The sequence below is a fragment of the Anguilla rostrata genome, chromosome 8 (genome assembly GCF_018555375.3).
Source record: "Anguilla rostrata isolate EN2019 chromosome 8, ASM1855537v3, whole genome shotgun sequence".
NCBI lineage: Eukaryota > Metazoa > Chordata > Actinopteri > Anguilliformes > Anguillidae > Anguilla > Anguilla rostrata.
In genome coordinates, this window is record NC_057940.1 from 49,922,960 (window position 1) to 49,940,511 (window position 17,552).

Here is a 17,552-nt window from a genome sequence, read left to right on the forward strand (position 1 = left end):
AGACTGGAACCCGTGACCTCATTTGGTCCTCACACACACACACACATATGCTGGTAAGAGATGAAACCAAAGACCATTTATTTAACAAATGCCTTTATTATATATTTTTATATATAATATATGTACACATTTGAAGCCACATATACATATACATTAACATTCACAATAAAAACCCCTCGATTTAAAAATCAGTAAGCATTCTGTGTTTACACTAGGTAATGGGTGGGAAGGGAACTACATCATGTGACTTGGGGGGTGGGGGCCAAGTCTGGCCTCAGGCAGGAACAGGGTTTGCTGGTGTCACCTTTATATATATATTTTAAAAAAATGTTTTAATCTGGAAATCAATTTCGACCCCCCTCCCACCCAAAAAAAAAAAAAGAAAAGGTGAGGGGACTTAACTACAATCAACTGCTTTATTTGATCCACTCACAATTTCGACCCCCCCCCCACCCCCACAGGACTGGAGTCGGAGATCCCCAGACTACAGGGACACATGCGGCACTCCAGGTCCACAGCAGCTACAGCCAGTCCAGGTCTTACCAGAAGCACACTAGTGTTCAGAACCATAGCCTCCGAGGGGCTAGCAAGACTTTATTAGCAGGAGCTGGAGTGGCTAAAAATGCTACGCGCTTTCTGGAGTGCGCTGTCCCTCCCGGGCGTAGGCTGAATCTCAAACCGCATTCATCACAAGCCCAGTTTTAGTGCTTATTGCTCAATGACAACATAAACTTTGACGGCTTTTCGCGTTTCCGTCTCAAAGCTGAGCTTTCCGGCGAGGCCCAGCAACACGGGCTTGCATGTTGAAGCAAATTCTCTTTAAAACAGTGCAGCTAACGCAACAATTCCGCCACAAATTCTACCAACCTGGACTTCCCGTTTTTTCTTTGTTTTTAGTTTTAAAAGGGTCACGACCCACGGCGCAAGACTCTGGCCCGGGGGTGGTCGGGGGGGGGTCGCCACGCCTGCCGGTGCGGGGCGTTTCGGCGCGTGAGCGATTAGCCGAAAGTTGGCCGTGCACTTCCTGTCCACGACCTAAAATTGGGTGCGGATTAACCGCAAACCGCTGACACCTGCAGATACTGCGGCCCTCCAGGACCGGAGTCTGGAGCCCCCGATTTAGCCCGAAAACCATGCACATCGCTATCAGACATCCGGGATGTCCCGCACGCAATCTGACCCCTCTCGCATTTAAAAACTATTGACCCCCAGTACAGTTTGGGAAGGGGTTGGGGGAGGGGGGGGGCAAGTCTACACAATGGCATCATGGTAGTGTCTACTGGATTTAAAAAAAAACTAAGAAATAAAACAAGGGAAATATTTATTTTCTCTCCCTAGGCGTGTCTGGCGGCCACAAATATTTGTCTATGTTGCCGAACGTTTCCTCCCGGTCTCCTTGTGTGCTTACGGCATTCCCAAGTCTGTCTCCCCTCCGACTGACACCTTTAGAGTGCGGAAGGAACAATATTTCCTGATTATTTAGGAAAAATCAGTCCTGACCTCAACGTTTCACCAATTACACTGGAGTTGTGAAAGCAGAGCTTCCATTCTGAACATGAATTAAGGCATTAAGCTTCTCACACACACACACACACACACACAATAATAATAATAATAAAAGCAGCACAAAAACAACCCACAGCAAAGAACACCCTGGTCCGAAATCTGAAATATGTTCTGGAAAGCAAGTGTGTGTGTGGAGGGGTAACAAACCAGAACACACAGTTACATTCAAACAACATTAAATACATAAAGGAATGATTTAAAGAAAACACAGTGGAATGGATAACCCATGCACACGTGTGTGTGTGTGTGTGTGTGTGTGTGTGTGTGTAAGTCAGTGGCGAGGGGGGGGGGTGGTTTCGTGAATGGACAAAGCTCCTCAAAAACTACCTTCAGAAAGCTAACCTACCAAATTTACCAGAATGCTTTGCGTCAGTTCTGAAGCACTGACCTGCGATCAGGGGACCTGGAAGAAGAAGGGGAATGTTTGGGATGGAGCCCCCCCCCCCCCCCGTCTGTTTACCTGAGAGTGTGTTATCAGGGAGCAAGGGGGAGGGGTGGGGGGACACTGTACATTTTTGGGGAGAACAGTGACCCATTATTGCATACTCCACTCCAATCTGTAACAATTTCCCACTAACATTGCACTAAGAATTCAATTTCAGTCATCGGCTGACTGACTGCTTGCTTTCTTGATTTGTTACTCTTATTTCAATCTATAAGTAAGATACACAACACATAATTAAAGTCTGGATTTAAAAAGAGAAGAAAAAAAAAGTCTATGGGCAAAAACACACACCTAGGTTTCCAATTCATTACAAATTTGGGGTTGTGGATTTGTAGATTTCCATGTAAAAAAAATAAGGGATTTTGAGTTTGTAAAAAACATTGTCAAAACGGGGCGAAGTTTACTTTGACAGACCGGCAACAGGGGAGGAGGGACAGATGAATGGGAGGAGCTTAGATAAAAGGTGTGACCAAAAGACTAATAATAATAATTCCAAACATTTTTATGACTTTATGGTCCTGCTATAAAAGGCTTTTTGCCTCAGAACACAAGAGAGCAAAATGAGAAGAGAAAAGTGTTTAGAGAAAACAGACCAATCAGAAAGCCCTGGCTGGATTTTGCACAGTGAAATCAGAGTTGTGTCCGACCGTTTTTGTTCCCTTTCAATCCAAGAGTTCTCAGTTCTCTCACCTTTCAAGAGTCTAACGACACATATGCTCGCTCTCTTACACACTCACACACACACACACACACACAGACACACACACACAGTTTCAGCCCCTGTACTACTGGCCTCGCCCCATACCCAGCCATTTTCCCTCCTCAGCCCCGCCCCGCCCCTGTCCCGCAGGCCCCGCCCTCACCCCCCTGCAGGCCCCGCCCCGGTCCGAAGGCCTCAGTTGCTCTGGCAGCAGGAGCTCTGTTTGGGGGACTGCTGGGTGGGCTGGACGGTGATGGGCACCACGTTGGAGTTGGGCGAGAAGTCCGAGTCGGTGCGGCCTGACATCTGCCTCTGGGACATGATGCGATATATCGCTGTGGGGAGGGCGGGGGGGTTAGAGAAAGGGATGACACGAGAGAGCGAGAGACAATATTAGACATTTTTGGCTGGACCGCAACAGCGGGGCCAGCCCTACAAACGCAAATGTCTGTGACAGAGTGAGTGAGTGAGTGATGCAGTTACACCATTGGTCGGCCGAGATATGAAGTTACACCATTGGTCGGCCGAGTTATGAAGTTACACCATTGGTCGGCCGGATCACGTGTGTTAGGTCCAGCCATATACTAGGTTTTGACCTGGTCTGGTTTCCGCCCCTTTTTTGTTAAAGGTCCGGGAAACTGGATTCGAAATTGAGGTTATATTCCCCAGTAGTGACAAAAGATCATCTTCTTAATATTTCTTTCAAGTTTTTAACCCGATTTATAATCATTAAATTGTAATAAGCACTATTAGATTATCGTGACCTGTTCAGCAGACAAGGGCAGGGTGGGCGTGTACCCTGCGCTCATTAATATGCATATATGCACGAAAGTGGCAAGAGCGTCATTTACATATTACAGGTAGAAAGGATCTCACTGGACTTAAGGTTTTTGTTACGGAATTAACACCCACTTAACCCCCCCGAAAACCTGGTGTTTACCCAAGGGGGAAAGCAAGCCAATTTTGGCACAGACTTGTATACAAGTTTTTCTTGCAAGAATCATTTTTAAATCTTTTTCAGCCGTTTTTTGAATCCAAAAAAAGTAGTAAAACAACACATCAGCAAAGAATTCACAGATTTCAGTTTCCCAGACCTTTCATGTTTTACATATTCCAATTAAAAAAACGATTAACAAAAAAAACATACTGTTGCTATTACAACCATTAATAACTGCTAATTTATGTAGGTCAATTGTTCTGTTGATATACAATTATATTATGCTTTGGCAGCATGCATATTAAAATACATAATGCAATTAAAGTGTTTAAAATATTGAAAGATTTGAACCGAATGAAGAGAGACAGAGAATGACGTCTGAAAAAACAGAAGAAGCTAAACATAACAAGAGCAGCAGCTAAGTCGCATCATGACTAATTCCTTCCCATCAGAACCCGGGTCACACTGGCCTTCAGCTGCCTCAGGTGACATAACCACCCGGGAACACGCATCACAGAAGTGTCTGACATCACAATGGGGTTTACAGCCAATGGGGTTCCCTCTTTTTTAACTCCATTAACATTACTGCTAATCGAAGAAAGGCATTGTCTGAAGGCTTTTGTCTGATACCTGTATATCCGACAACTCAATGGGCCCCATTTGCCAGTTTTTCCCCCCCGAAAAGAGAATTTGTAAAGCTGCTAATGGTGCCTGAAACTGGGGCAATAACCATGACGACTGGTCGTTTGCGAACAATCACGACAATCAGCTGGGCAGAACGGCTTTACATCAATTGGTGTTTGGCACCACCTAGTGGCCAACGGTCAGCAGCTCAACTTGGTGAATAGTGACGGAGGGACTCCACCATTGTGCAAAAGAGGAACTACATGCCGAAAGTAATAGTGGTATGAAGCTTCTGTACTTAACCAGAACCTACAGGTACACTTATAGAGATATGGGAAACTGAGGCAGTGAACTGAGCTTCTCATAAAAGCATCAAAGCCTTAAAAAACCATTCCTGTCTTAACTGCAAGGTCTCCTTTTAGGCCACATTGAATCCATAACGAACAGCCATCAAGACCTGTCCTCATTATGTTGGTCCCTGTCAGGACTGTGTGTGTGTGTGTGTGTGTGTGTGTGATAATTCACTGTGAACGCTCACCTGTGTGTGTAGTGTGGCTGTGCACTGTGAGGACTCACCTGTGTGTGTAGTGTGGCTGTGCACTGTGAGGACTCACCTGTGTGTGTAGTGTGGCTGTGCACTGTGAGGACTCACCTGTGTGTGTAGTGTGGCTGTGCACTGTGAGGACTCACCTGTGTGTGTAGTGTGGCTGTGCACTGTGAGGACTCACCTGTGTGTGTAGTGTGGCTGTGCACTGTGAGGACTCACCTGTGTGTGTAGTGTGGCTGTGCACTGTGAGGACTCACCTGTGTGTGTAGTGTGGCTGTGCATTGTGAGGACTCACCTGTGTGTGCAGTGTGGCTGTGCACTGTGAGGACTCACCTGTGAGAATGGTCTGAAAGGCCAGCTCAACGTTGGAGGAGTCCAGAGCGGAGGTCTCCAGGAAAGACAGCCCGTGTTTCTCTGCAACACGAAACGGCCAAAGTCAAGCAGGCCCTCTACACAGACACAGGGCCAATCTGCCATACACTGTTCTGTGTGTCTAGCATATGGCAGCATGCAATGGTGTGCAATAGGGCGTAATGGGATGTAATGGTGTGTAATGGCATGTGATGGGCTGTTATGGTGAATAATGGCTTGTAATGGTGTATAATGGCATGTAATGGTGCATAATGGTGTGAAATGGTGTTTAACGATTCACAATTGTGTGTAACAGCATGTAATGACATGTAATGGTGTGTAATAGGGCATAATGGGATGTAATGGTGTGTAATGGCTTGTAATGGTGTTTAACGGTTCACAATTGTGTGTAACAGCATGTAATGGTGTGTAATAGCGCGTAATGGTGTGAAATGGTATTTAATATCATGTAATGGGTTTAATGGTTCACAGCGGTATGTAATAGCATGTATTGGCGTGTTACGCTGTGTGGGCACACGGTGTGTGTAACGGTGTGTAATGGCGCGTAACGGCAGGCGGGGGGACTGACCGGCGAAGGCGCGGGCCTCGTCGGTGGGCACGGCGCGGAGGTGGCGCAGGTCGCTCTTGTTGCCCACCAGCATGATGACGATGTTGCTGTCGGCGTGATCCTGCAGCTCCTTCAGCCAGCGCTCGGCGTTCTCGTACGTCAGGTGCTTGGCAATGTCGTACACCAGCAGCGCCCCGACCGCACCCCTGTAATAGCTGTGCAGGACCAGCAGGGGGCGCCATTATAGGCAGCGGGCTAATACCACCTTAAGAATTAATGTGCTAATGTAATGCAAGGACATCAGAGCGGTGAGGGAATCAGAGAGTGTACTTTCCTGGATTTACCAAGCACATTAGTACATTCCTGGGGTAGTACTAGTTTTTGGGGGCTCAGGCTCAGTCTTCCATAAGTTCACTGCAAAGTGCCTGTGTGACAGTGTCTATAAAAAGCACTATACACTATGAACAGAATTTAGCTGAATGTAAACCATCTAAACCCTTCCTGTGGGATTGGGGCAGCCGAGGGGGTGGGGGGGGGGGGGGTGGGGTTGCGGGTGGGGGACTCACGCAGAGGTGATGGCGCGGTAGCGCTCCTGTCCCGCCGTGTCCCAGATCTGGGCCTTGACGGTCTTGCCCTCCACCTGGATGCTGCGGGTGGCGAACTCCACGCCGATGGTGCTCTTGCTCTCCAGGTTGAACTCGTTTCGGGTGAAGCGGGAGAGCAGGTTACTCTTCCCCACCCCGGAGTCTCCGATGAGCACCACTGTGGGGGGCAGGGACGGGTGATCACTCAACGCAAACTCTCACAGGGCAGGGAACTCTACGAAGGAACGCTGTGTGTTCTGTGACTCACACCTGATCTGCTGTATGACTCAGGCACTGAGACTTAGACTTGGTTCTATGACTCTAGCACTGTGACTTGTCCTGGTTCTGTGACTCTGACCTGATCTATTACTCGACCACTGTGACTTGAACTTGGTTCTGTGACACAGGTATAACTTGGACTTAGTTCTGTGACTCTCTGACCTGATCTATGACACGGGCACTGTGACTTGCCTTGTTCTGTGGCTCTGGCCAAATCTATGACTGGCACTGTGACTTGGACTTGGTTTTGAGCCTCAAACACTATAACTTGGACTTGGTTCTGTGACACAGGCACTATAACTTGGACTTAGTTCTGTGACACAGGCACTATAGCTCGGACCAAATCCATGACTTAGGCACGGTTCTATGACTCTGGCACTGTGACTTAGACATGGTTCTGTGACTCAGGCACTCTGACTTGTGCCAATCAACATTGACTTTAACTTTGATGTTCAAAGCAAGTGATCATTTTATTTCTTCAGTAACACACGTCGAAGAGTTAATTTTGGCAAACCCTGAAGCACATTAGTCAAAGACTACGCCCTGAACATCCATTCACCCTTTCACCCAGCACTGACCGCAGGGGAACGTTCCCCTTTGTTTGAGCACATCCACCATGCGCAGCCCCACCAGGACGTTTACACGCAGCCGGGAGCAGGACGACCGCAACCGCGTTCACCGAAACAAAACGCAATTTCAGAAGCCCGGCGGTCACTTCCGCCAGGCTGAGGGGCGGGAGAGCGGGGGCGGGGGCGCGCGTGCGCCACGAGCTTCCTCTTTACCGCGAGCCGGGCGGGCGCGTCCCGCTCAGCCTCCTCCACCGGCAGGAGACGCCGCCGCCGCCGCGCGCTAAGTGCCAGCTAAGGGAGCGCGGAAGCCGTTGGGGGAACGACGGCTTTTAAAAGGTTTCCCCTGCGGGAGGCAGAGGGGATTCGGCTCTGGTACCTCCATCAGACGATTTTAAACGGACAGTGAAAAGCACATCGAAGAACGCACAGCGGCCTCCCTTTCCACTTACCAAGCAACAACAACAGGAACCGTCGGGAAATGGAGAAAAAAGATTTTTTTGGGTTCTCCCTTCATTGTTCTGGACAAAAGGCCTGGAGAGCCTGGAACTCCGTCTGTCTCGGTCTCTCGGTCTCTCGGTCTCTCGGTCTCTCTGTCTCTCTGTCTCTCTGTCTCTCTGTCTCTCTGTCTCTCTGTCTCTCTGTCTCTCGGTCTCTCGGTCTCTCGGTCTCTCGGTCTCTCGGTCTCTCGGTCTCTCGGTCTCTCGGTCTCTCGGTCTCTCTGTCTCTCTGTCTCTCGGTCTCTCGGTCTCTCGGTCTCTCGTCGTCTCCGGTCCTCTTCTTCTTCTGTCTCTCTCGCGTGCTCTCGGTCTCTCTCCGCGTGCTCCTCGTCTGCTCTCTGCCTCTGATCGTGTCTCTTCTCATCTCTCTCCCTCGCCTGCGCTCACGTGCCTCGTCGGGCCCGTCAGAAAACAGGCCCAGTGACCGATTCATCCACCAGGGCTGAGGAGCCGAGAACACGAGACACCAACGATGCAGCAGCAGCGAGAAAGGAGGCCGATAACCGCGGAGGAGAGATCGGAGGCCCAGAAGGGGATCAGGGAAGCATGTGACCCCCCCCCCCCCCCCCCCACACCCGCATCTCGGGGCTTGTTAAGCGGTCGCCGTGACGATAGGAGTGGGTCGCCGGGGAGCTTGCCTGAGGGCCCATGGGGAAACAGCAGGGCGGCTCTCCTGAGTTTAGGGCGACGCGACTGAGCGCGCTCCTTAAGCTCCGACTGATCCCACGCTCAGACCGTCTGCAGATGGCGAAACGGCGGGCAGGAGAGGGCGTGTGGCTGAGAGATCACACACACACACAGACACGCACACACACACGCGCACACAGCCACACAGACAGGTAGAGTTTCACTCACACAAACACACTCGCACCCACACACACATGCAGATACAGAGTTTCACTCACACATATACACACTCGCACACACGCACACATAAACACACACACCCTCTGTCATAATTATTAAATGTAGAGCGGTCAGGATGAGTCCTTCTCTGTGCTGAAACTCCTTCATGTTACTTTACCTGTTCACTGGGTAAGGACCTAGAATAGGATCTCCATTGTCCACACATCTCAAAGGGAGGTTACTCCCAACAGAACTCAAAGATAAACTACTCATTCACACGGGTGCAAGATTTTCAGTCTCAAGAGCCCAAACCGTCGCATTATCCTCCTCAAACCTTTGTCGCATCACCAAATCAGGAATCTCACTCTCAACTGCCTCCTTTCAAATGAACCGGTAGTTCCGCAGGATTAAACTCCGCCCCCAGCCACCCGCCCCCCCCCGGAAGCACCGGGCCAGAAGCGAGCCAGAAAAACTCAAAGCGCACCTCATTCCACAGCTACAGATCTACATGAGCTGCTATTTAGCAGAGCCAGGTGTGCCAAATTAGGGTTGAAATGAAAACCTACAAGATGGTAGATCTACAGGAACAGGGTTGGGCAGCCCTGCTCTAGCTGTTGAATGAGGTGCGCTTTGTTAGGGTTGGAGTGAAACCTTACAGGATGGTAGATCTCCAGGAACAGGGTTGGGCAGCCCTGCTCTAGCTGTTGAATGAGGTGCGCTTTGTTAGGGTTGGAGTGAAACCTTACAGGATGGTAGATCTCCAGGAACAGGGTTGGGCAGCCCTGTTTTAGACCCTCTAACCAAAAAGCAGAAATTTGAAGCAACAGACTCAAAACAGAGAAAGAGAGAAAGAAATGAAATTCTAAGAAGCATAGGGCCGACAGGGTTTGCATTTGGCTTTCCGCTACAGGTTTTATTACACATCACTCCTGCATTGTCCCGCCCACACCCGGGCTCAGCCAATCAGGGGAGGGTAAAATGTATCAGATTCCAATCACAAGATGGCAGACAATCTCCTGTCATGAAAAAAAGTAGGAAAAGTAAAAGTTTGGAAATTTTATTTTTTCCATTGCTTTTGTGTGGAGATTACAGCTATGTTATGCAATGTTTCCCAAAAACCTAGAAAATAATTGTTTCCTAGAATGCTCCAAGTGTTCACTCAAAAGCACATTTTTCTTTCTCAATAAACAGTGCATACCCCGAAGCAGCAACAGAGAGAGATCGTGAACTTTCGAGCAAATGGGTGTCAAACTGAATCCCAAGGGGGCCGCAGTGTTCTGTGTTTTCCTTTCAATCGGCTGCCAAATAAGCCTACGAGAACAAGGTGTGCGGATTCTTTAGCCAATCAGTGACTCAAATGAAACACTTGTGCGGAGAACACCACAAAAACCAGCAGACACCACGGCCTGCAGTTTGACACCTTAGGATTAGCCACTTCAAAATTCCACCAAGTGGTGAGTGTAAGGCCAGTGGACCCCAAACTCAGCCCTGGGGCACCCCAAAGTCAGCCCCGGCGCACCCCAGTGCATGCTGGTTTTAATTCAACCACAGTTGCGGTCCTAGAATTTTAACAAGCTGTTAATTGTTCTTAATAAGTGCTCCTCCTGTTTAGAAACAGCTGTTCATGCCACGAAGACAAAAATCCTCACGTTCATATTGTGCTCATTGTGCTATATATATATATATTTTTTTTTTAAACTACATAAAAAGAGGTACATTCTTAAAGAAGTACATTCTTGGGATGAAATGAAACAACAGGCTCCAAATTAGGCTGCTGAACACATGTCTAATTCATTTCCTAATTTTCCCCTTAAACTTAACAATGCACGTTTGCCTCGCCATTTTATTCTTAGAGGCCAGGTGTCGACACTTTCACAAATTAGAGCCTACTGATTCACCCTAGTCTTTAATTTGATCAGTTAAAAATAATTGACCTCTTTGTATGTAATCGTCCGCAACATAGCACAATGTGACTAAGGGACTTCTTCATGACATGCTTAGCTATTTCTGATGTAACGTGGCTTAAGAGGGTAAATAATCCCTCTAAACACGAAAAGCGCCTAATTAAGAACTATTAAAAGCTTGTCAAAATTCTAGGACTGCAGCCGTGGTTGGACCGAAAACCTACAGACACAGGGGGACCCAGGGTTGAGTCTGGGAACCAGTGCAGTCGGCCAAATTTGACCAGAGGACAAACCAACACTAAAGACCTCAGTGCTTTAACCTGGGAGCAGGTATTCAGGCCTACCCCGAAACACAGCCATCTGCGACAGAGAGAGTAATAAATTACGACTTTCCCGCCTCCAAGAGTCACTCTCAAGCGATTGGTTACACCCGGTGACGTGGGGGGCGTGCCACTCTCACGTGATTCGTTACAACCGGTGACTTCGGGGTGTGGCACTCTTATGTCATTGGTTACACCCGGTGACGTGGGGGCGTGGCCGCAGCGCCAACTTGCTCACGGGGTCTGGCGGCATTTTTGAGATTACAGCTTCATTTCACAGAAGCGGCGGGCCGGGGAGAAAGAGGGGGGAAAACCAGAACTGCACCGTTTCCGGTTCCTGGTTCTAGCGCCAGCAGTGGGACGACAGCCCCTATCATTAACACCCTGGGCCACCACCTCCGGGTGCTTCATGTGACCTATCCCAAAAAAAAAAAATTGACTGATTTTGTATTTGTGAACCTGCACCCGGAACCGGCCAGAGGAGGATGGGACCCCCAACCAAGTCTGGTTCCTCCAAGAAGATCCTTCCTACACATCTTTCAGGGAGACTTTTCTTGCCACTGTTGGCTTGCCTTGAGGGGGCTTGGACCAAGGGAAACTGTGAAGCATATTGCGACAAATCCATTATAAAATGCACCACATAAATGAAATCTGATCGACTCATCGACTCGATTAAAAGAATAGCCAAGGATTCGCGATTACAGGGGGAATGAAAGTGAATCTTACTCTGCGCAATCATCTGCACAATCGTCTGCACCTCGGTCCTACAGGACAAAGAGGCCCCTCTGTGGCCTGAGAAGGAGCTGAGGGGTCAACGAAACCTGACGACACCTTAATCCTGAACACGTTTCCTAGAGGAGGTCAGGGCCGATGAGGCAGAGATACTGCAAGTGTAACAGGCGTGATCTTGCGTTGTGTAAAAGCACCACAAACCAGGATTCCCAGTTGAGCTGGTTTATTCCGATAATAGACAAACAGTGCGATCACTGGACTGTTCTCAACATGTATCTTCAGCAATGGTGATCGCTTGCATGGGCAAGTTAAACTGGGGCAATATAACCAACAATATCAATTACAGCATACATATGTACCTGATAACAGACAAACTGATCACTGGACTGTTCTCAACATGTATCTTCAGCAATGGTGATCTAAAATGTAGAAACACTCATGTTACCACACACACACGTGGCCTGGTAAGTGGCTAACTTAGCTAGCAACATAGCCTACATGCCGTTCGTCGCAGTTCGTAGAACAGATATAGTGGATATAATCTACAAATGCACAAAAGCCTTTGTATATATCTAAACTCCTTTAGGTACATATGCATTGATATAACGATATAATTGTGAACAAATATGAACAATCTCTTAAAATAATTGGCACAATGTTATAACGTGACCTACCGCTTGCATGGGCAAGTTAAACTGGGAAGAGAGGGACAAGCAACGTAAGTGAAACAGCCTACCCTCCCCTTACAAGGCAACTGACAGTCACTATTAAAGTACCACAAGGTGGCCGTGATGTCGCCCCACTGCTGGCCACTTCCTGGCAAATTCCCAAAGAGATCCTGGAAGTATGTCGTTTTGCGGGTTGCCACCAATGTATCCAGCAAATAGCGGAGCTCCTCACTGTTGATTCAATTAGCGAGGCGATACCACGACCGTCGAGGCAGTGGGGTGAGGTTTAAGAAAGGAGTTGCTGAACTGTACGAATCTTTACCTTATTGGGCACGCCAAGGAAGAACGCACGGAAAACAAAGTTCGCGTCAGAGAGAGCGGCGCAGGCCGTTTCAAGGTTAAAAATATAAACGCAGGTTTGCTCACGACCGTTTCGGCCTCCTCGAAACAGAAAGCCTGGCAGACCTTAATAATCGCACAGCTGACAGCCATGTCCTTCAATGCTGCGTTATGTAGAGGGTGTGCACCATTTTATAACAGAAGATTGGTCACCACCGTCACCAGGCAGCGCAGGCAGTACACCTCATTCCCTGAATCACCCCGAGTTTTCCTGCTCCAAGAGGCACAGCCAATCAGGCGCTCAATCTGGCACTCAATCAGGCGAAGCCAATCAGGCGAAGCCAATCAGGCGCATCCAATCAGGTGCAGCCAATCAGGTGCTCAATCTGGTGCTCAATCTGGCACTAAATCAGGTGCAGCCAATCAGGCGCTCAATCTGGCACAGCCAATCAGCCGCAAATCTCTCTCTCTCACCTCTCTCTACCTCTAGGCCCACATTCCACATCCCACCCTCTACCCGTCCCTCCCTCACATCCACCATCAACTCAAACGCGATCTCACAGCTCAGCAGAGGCTGACGACGCTCACCGCTGATCTCTGATCAGTGCTGCTGTTGGTGTTAAGCAGGTAAGGGAGGGGTTTGGAATGCAGTCCCATTGTCCCTCCCAGACAATACAGGAGTTTCAGAGGACTGAAGTCGGATACCTGCTCATTGAAAGTCTTTTCCAAATCACTGGTCTTACAGCAACGTCAAGTTAAACCTGTAATGCATTATGTCTGCGATATTGAACACGTGTCCACAGCAGCAAAGCCAGCGCATAAAGCTACATACCGTATGGAAAGGCAGAGTTCTACAGGTTTAAGCCGGAAAAGAATTCCCGATTAAATTCAAGCAGGGACGATGACAACGCTGGAATTTCACCAGGAAGTAATCACCCCTGGCCCATCTGGGAATTCTGGAATTTTCCTGTAATTCTTTTTCTTTTCTTCCTCAATCTGTTCTGTTGTCTGAAGGGCCCTTTTCTGGTCCTTCCAGTTTGGCCACAAAAAAAAAAAGGGGAGGGGTGGGGGGGCCATTCGAGCAGCATTCCTGTACTAAAGACAAAAAGACACAGACTGCCGTTCTTTCCGTCACAAGAACAAACTGTGGAAAAACCAACATGAGGTCTGACCCGAAAAAAAAAACTGCCACTTTTCATAAAGTACATCTTTGATGAGGGGAAAAAACAAGAGAGCCCCTTTTCAAAATTGAGACTGAGTACCAGGAACGCTCTGTACAACTAACAACCCGGAGCACTGTGAGCCTCAAAGAAAGTAATTACAAATCTACAAATGACATGACATCACAGAAACCACCATCCAGAGACTACAGTCTTACATACAATCCATTTATATTGATGGATTATTTTATTTTTTTTACTGAAGAAATTCACGTTAGGTGCCTACAGTCAAGGGTTTCGTTTCAGGTTTGGGAAAAAAACAAGCTGGGAGTCAAACCAGCAACCCCTCAGCTGCAGGTTCCCAAACACTACAGCGCACTGCTGCTCAGATTAGGACTGATAGCACCGTTCCCTCACTAGGCTAAAGGGGAGGGGCGCGTTACCATGCCATCGCTGTAGAAGATGTGGAGATTAGTTTTTAGTGCATTCCTAAAAACTTGCAATGAATCACCCATTCCCAACCCTACCCCCATCCCGCTCCAACTGTATGCTATGCCCTTCCATCCACGACTTTCCTGACCTCTGACCTTTTCCAGATTCCACTGGGTGCAGCCCGTTAATGACTTCCTGTAGCGGTATAAACACATCGATCGGCAAAAGCCTTGCCTGCATTAAGAGTCCTCCAATAAAAAGAGGAAAACTTTGAGGACGATTTAGGAAGGTCCTGGGTTGGTGGGAACATTCAGAGAATCTCCAGGGAGACATACTGGAACATGCTGACACTACACCTGGCTGCAGAAACTCCCTGCTAAATAACGCTGTGATAAAGTGTCACTGATGTGTTCACCTGCCTGACTTTACAACGCAGCCCACCTTAAAACTGGAAGTCAGAAAGAATTCATCATTGGCGGCAGCCTGTGAATTAGCCAGCTACACTGTTAATGACATTGCCTCAACTAAAGTTACATTAAACGGATTTGCCAGACAATTGTGTCTAGAGTGATTTAGAACATGAGATGCAGTACTGCCCCCTAGAGGTCTGAGTGGTATCACGTATGAGGCACTGCTTCTATGACTAGATATTGGCTCACAATGCAAGCAATGGTGTTTGGAAAGAAAAAAAAATGTAAACCGGAACGTGCTCTGTGAAGTTTTCCGGTATTGGCCGAGTTCCTTTTTTTCTCTTCTCAGAGCAAAACAGACCGTAAATCCAGCAATTCAAGGAATTAAAGGAGGAGACGGGTACACAGTGTCCTGAATACTGCGGTACCCAGAAATTAATTTTTTAGTGGGAGGAAAACAATGAACGAAAAAAAAATGGATGATAATTATTTTGGGTGGAGGTTCCGGTAATTACCACCTGGATGCATTTTTATTTGGGGGTGGGGGTTGGGGGCTTTGGTTCTCCACATATTTTCCATACCTGCCATTTCATTTTACCTAAGATAAAGACTCACCTAACAAGTACTGTGTGCTAATCTCTCACACAGTAGCAGTCCCAGTTCACATTTTATGTATCATGACATTTAAAAGGTCATATCACACGAGGAAAAAGGACTGCACCAGCGGTGACCATTAATCAGTATTCTAGGCGTGTAATTAAAGATAACGAGAAGGGTTCCGCAAACTGTCAACAGGCTTCAAGTATTTTTTTAATTTTTGCCCAGGAGTGTGAAAATTAAAACAGTCCGACATTCTCAATTGTTAAGTCTTCTGAAGGTAACGTGCAGAACATTTCTAACAGTTCTGCAAGGAAATACTTGGACACTTATATATGATATCAAGCAGCCTAACGAATGGCGATAATGCCTGGAAATTTTAGGGCGTACAGTCTCTAACAAAAAATAATACATAAGCAAACGAAGAGTAAACCTACTGTTCGCACACACAAAAAGCCGAGACGTTTCCCCAATTATTACCGCATTTAAGGAAGTTTGTGTTTACATGGCTACGCTGATACCAATGTTGGCCAGACCAATAGGCCAATAGGAAGACGACACTGAGGATGTTGAACAATACGGGGTGGAGTGGTATAGAACGACTTAAATCGTGTACGTCTACTTCTTTAACTCTGTAGGATAGCATTCGTTTCATGTGACATTTTATTTGTTCTTGCATAAAACAGCACCTTCCTGACAAGGGTAATGTTTCTAATATAAATATCCTTGCGTTACGGTACAATGATCTTAATCTCAGGGACGTATTGAACAACAGAGCTGACTTACACAACGGAATTTTCTTGTTTGGTGGTTGTGCTTGCGAAAGAGAACAAGACCGAACGCAACCAGCTGAGGATGACTTATCGCAATTTCAGCTTTAAGGTAGCCTGGGCTACATGTTGGTAAAGAATTAAACACTTTTAAAAATGCAGATGTTTGCCAAGTGCTTCATGCCACTACAATAGCGAGGTGTTATTGCATTTTTCCTCAAACCACAAGATAACCACACTTTTTAAAGCTTACCAACCCGTAGCTTCCTGAAACTATACAATCAACTTTTCCTGCGAGTTAGGAAAAGTTGATTGTATAGTAAGTAAAGTAAGTAAAAGGCAAGTTTCTGTAAGTAAAAGGCAAGTTTTGTGGCTGACAGCTCAAACACGCAAACCGGCAGAACAACGGGGGTCAACGGGCGGCCATTCATTTATAGAAACGCTGCTGCAAAAAACGATTAAACGTACTGCGGGAAATCTGTATTTAAGGAAAAACAATGATGAATGTAGAACCCCCAATAATTGCTATGGCCGTGATCCATAACTCTGGCACAGAAAGTTACTGGGGGAAATAATAAGGCAACATTAGTTAGCAAGCAGCTTTCCAGCTAGGTGGCTGGCTAGCTACTTCCGAATGACGACAGTTTTCTCCTTGATAAAGAAAAATCTAAAACCAGCGATCTAGTCATACAGATGTCAAGGCGAAATGTCAAAACCACTCGTGTTAAAATGTGTCGATTGGCTCGTTTAATTAAAGTAGGCTACTAGCATTTGCTCCCTGAGGTGACTGACGGAGGGAAAGTGCCACAAAGGTCGAACTCAGTAATGGAAAATAGCTCGCCTCTTACCTAGAGCAACATATGGATAGATACTCACCTTTGAAAAGGTAATCGTACTCGTCTTCCCTGTTGCCCATTTCTCCAAAATGCTTCTTTTGCGGTAGCTTAGTCTTTGATCTTCACTGAACGATTTAGCCGAAGTGAATGAGCTTGTACGGTGTAGTTTAAAAAACTTGCCTAGCTCGCTCGCCTGCAATTTACGTCACGAGTAGCCTACTTCCTTGCTTCGATTAGGAAGACGGCTTCTTTGCCTACCAACTAGTACCAGTATAATGAAATAACTTCCGCATATATCTGAAGATAGTCAGGAAGTCTGACTAATGCGTAACAACACAGTTGGCCTTCTCCGTAAGACTTTTGCTCCCGTTCTAGCGCTAGTGAAACATAGTTCGCGTTTAGGAAAGTTATAAGTGTTTCCGAGTTGAGTGTATTTCCGAAAAATACGACCCGCCCTCTTCTGATCTCCCCAGCCTCTCCCTATGATGTCATCACTGTCATTCTTTTCTGAGGCTGCAAAGCAAACAGTGACCTCACCTACTGCAGAAGCTAATGGACTGTTAGCCTGTGGGTGCGACTCAAATGCCACGTATTGAGCGTTATTTTAATTATACCCTGACCATCCTTTTTAACAATGAAACAAGACATACTTGATTGTTAGACCGGTACTAAATGTTCGGCTTAGAACCTTTCACGCAAAATGAAATGTAAACTGACATTCCGCAGTTCAGAAAAGTCTCCGGAACTTCATGCTATCAGTAAGCACTCGCGCTTGCACACACACACACACACACACACACACACACGTCTTTAATCATGATTCAAGGAGTAACTGAACACACCCATCTCTATAGGCATTCATCTATACACT

General features: G+C 47.2%; 1 protein-coding gene across 1 annotated transcript; it reads right to left on the bottom strand.

Annotated features, from left to right (window-relative positions):
• Positions 1-1,291: 1,291 nt before the first annotated feature.
• Positions 1,292-17,138, bottom strand: rab11al (RAB11a, member RAS oncogene family, like). The gene is made up of 5 exons (XM_064345503.1): positions 16,722-17,138; positions 6,305-6,500; positions 5,760-5,953; positions 5,153-5,233; positions 1,292-3,046 (listed from the first exon to the last, which is right to left on the bottom strand). The coding sequence occupies exons 1-5, from the start codon at positions 16,759-16,761 to the stop codon at positions 2,907-2,909; spliced, it is 651 nt and encodes a 216-aa protein (XP_064201573.1). The 5' UTR covers positions 16,762-17,138; the 3' UTR covers positions 1,292-2,906.
• Between the last annotated feature and the right edge of the window lie 414 nt (positions 17,139-17,552).

Bases quoted from the DNA above. Each gene is read 5' to 3' on its own strand.
- rab11al (XM_064345503.1), bottom strand. From the start codon at position 16,761: ATGGGCAACAGGGAAGACGAGTACGATTACCTTTTCAAAG. The intron at 6,501-16,721 runs GTGAGTATCTAT...TGCCCCCCACAG, and splicing joins GTACGATTACCTTTTCAAAG to TGGTGCTCATCGGAGACTCC. The intron at 5,234-5,759 runs GTCAGTCCCCCC...TTCGTGTTGCAG, and splicing joins CGAGGCCCGCGCCTTCGCCG to AGAAACACGGGCTGTCTTTC.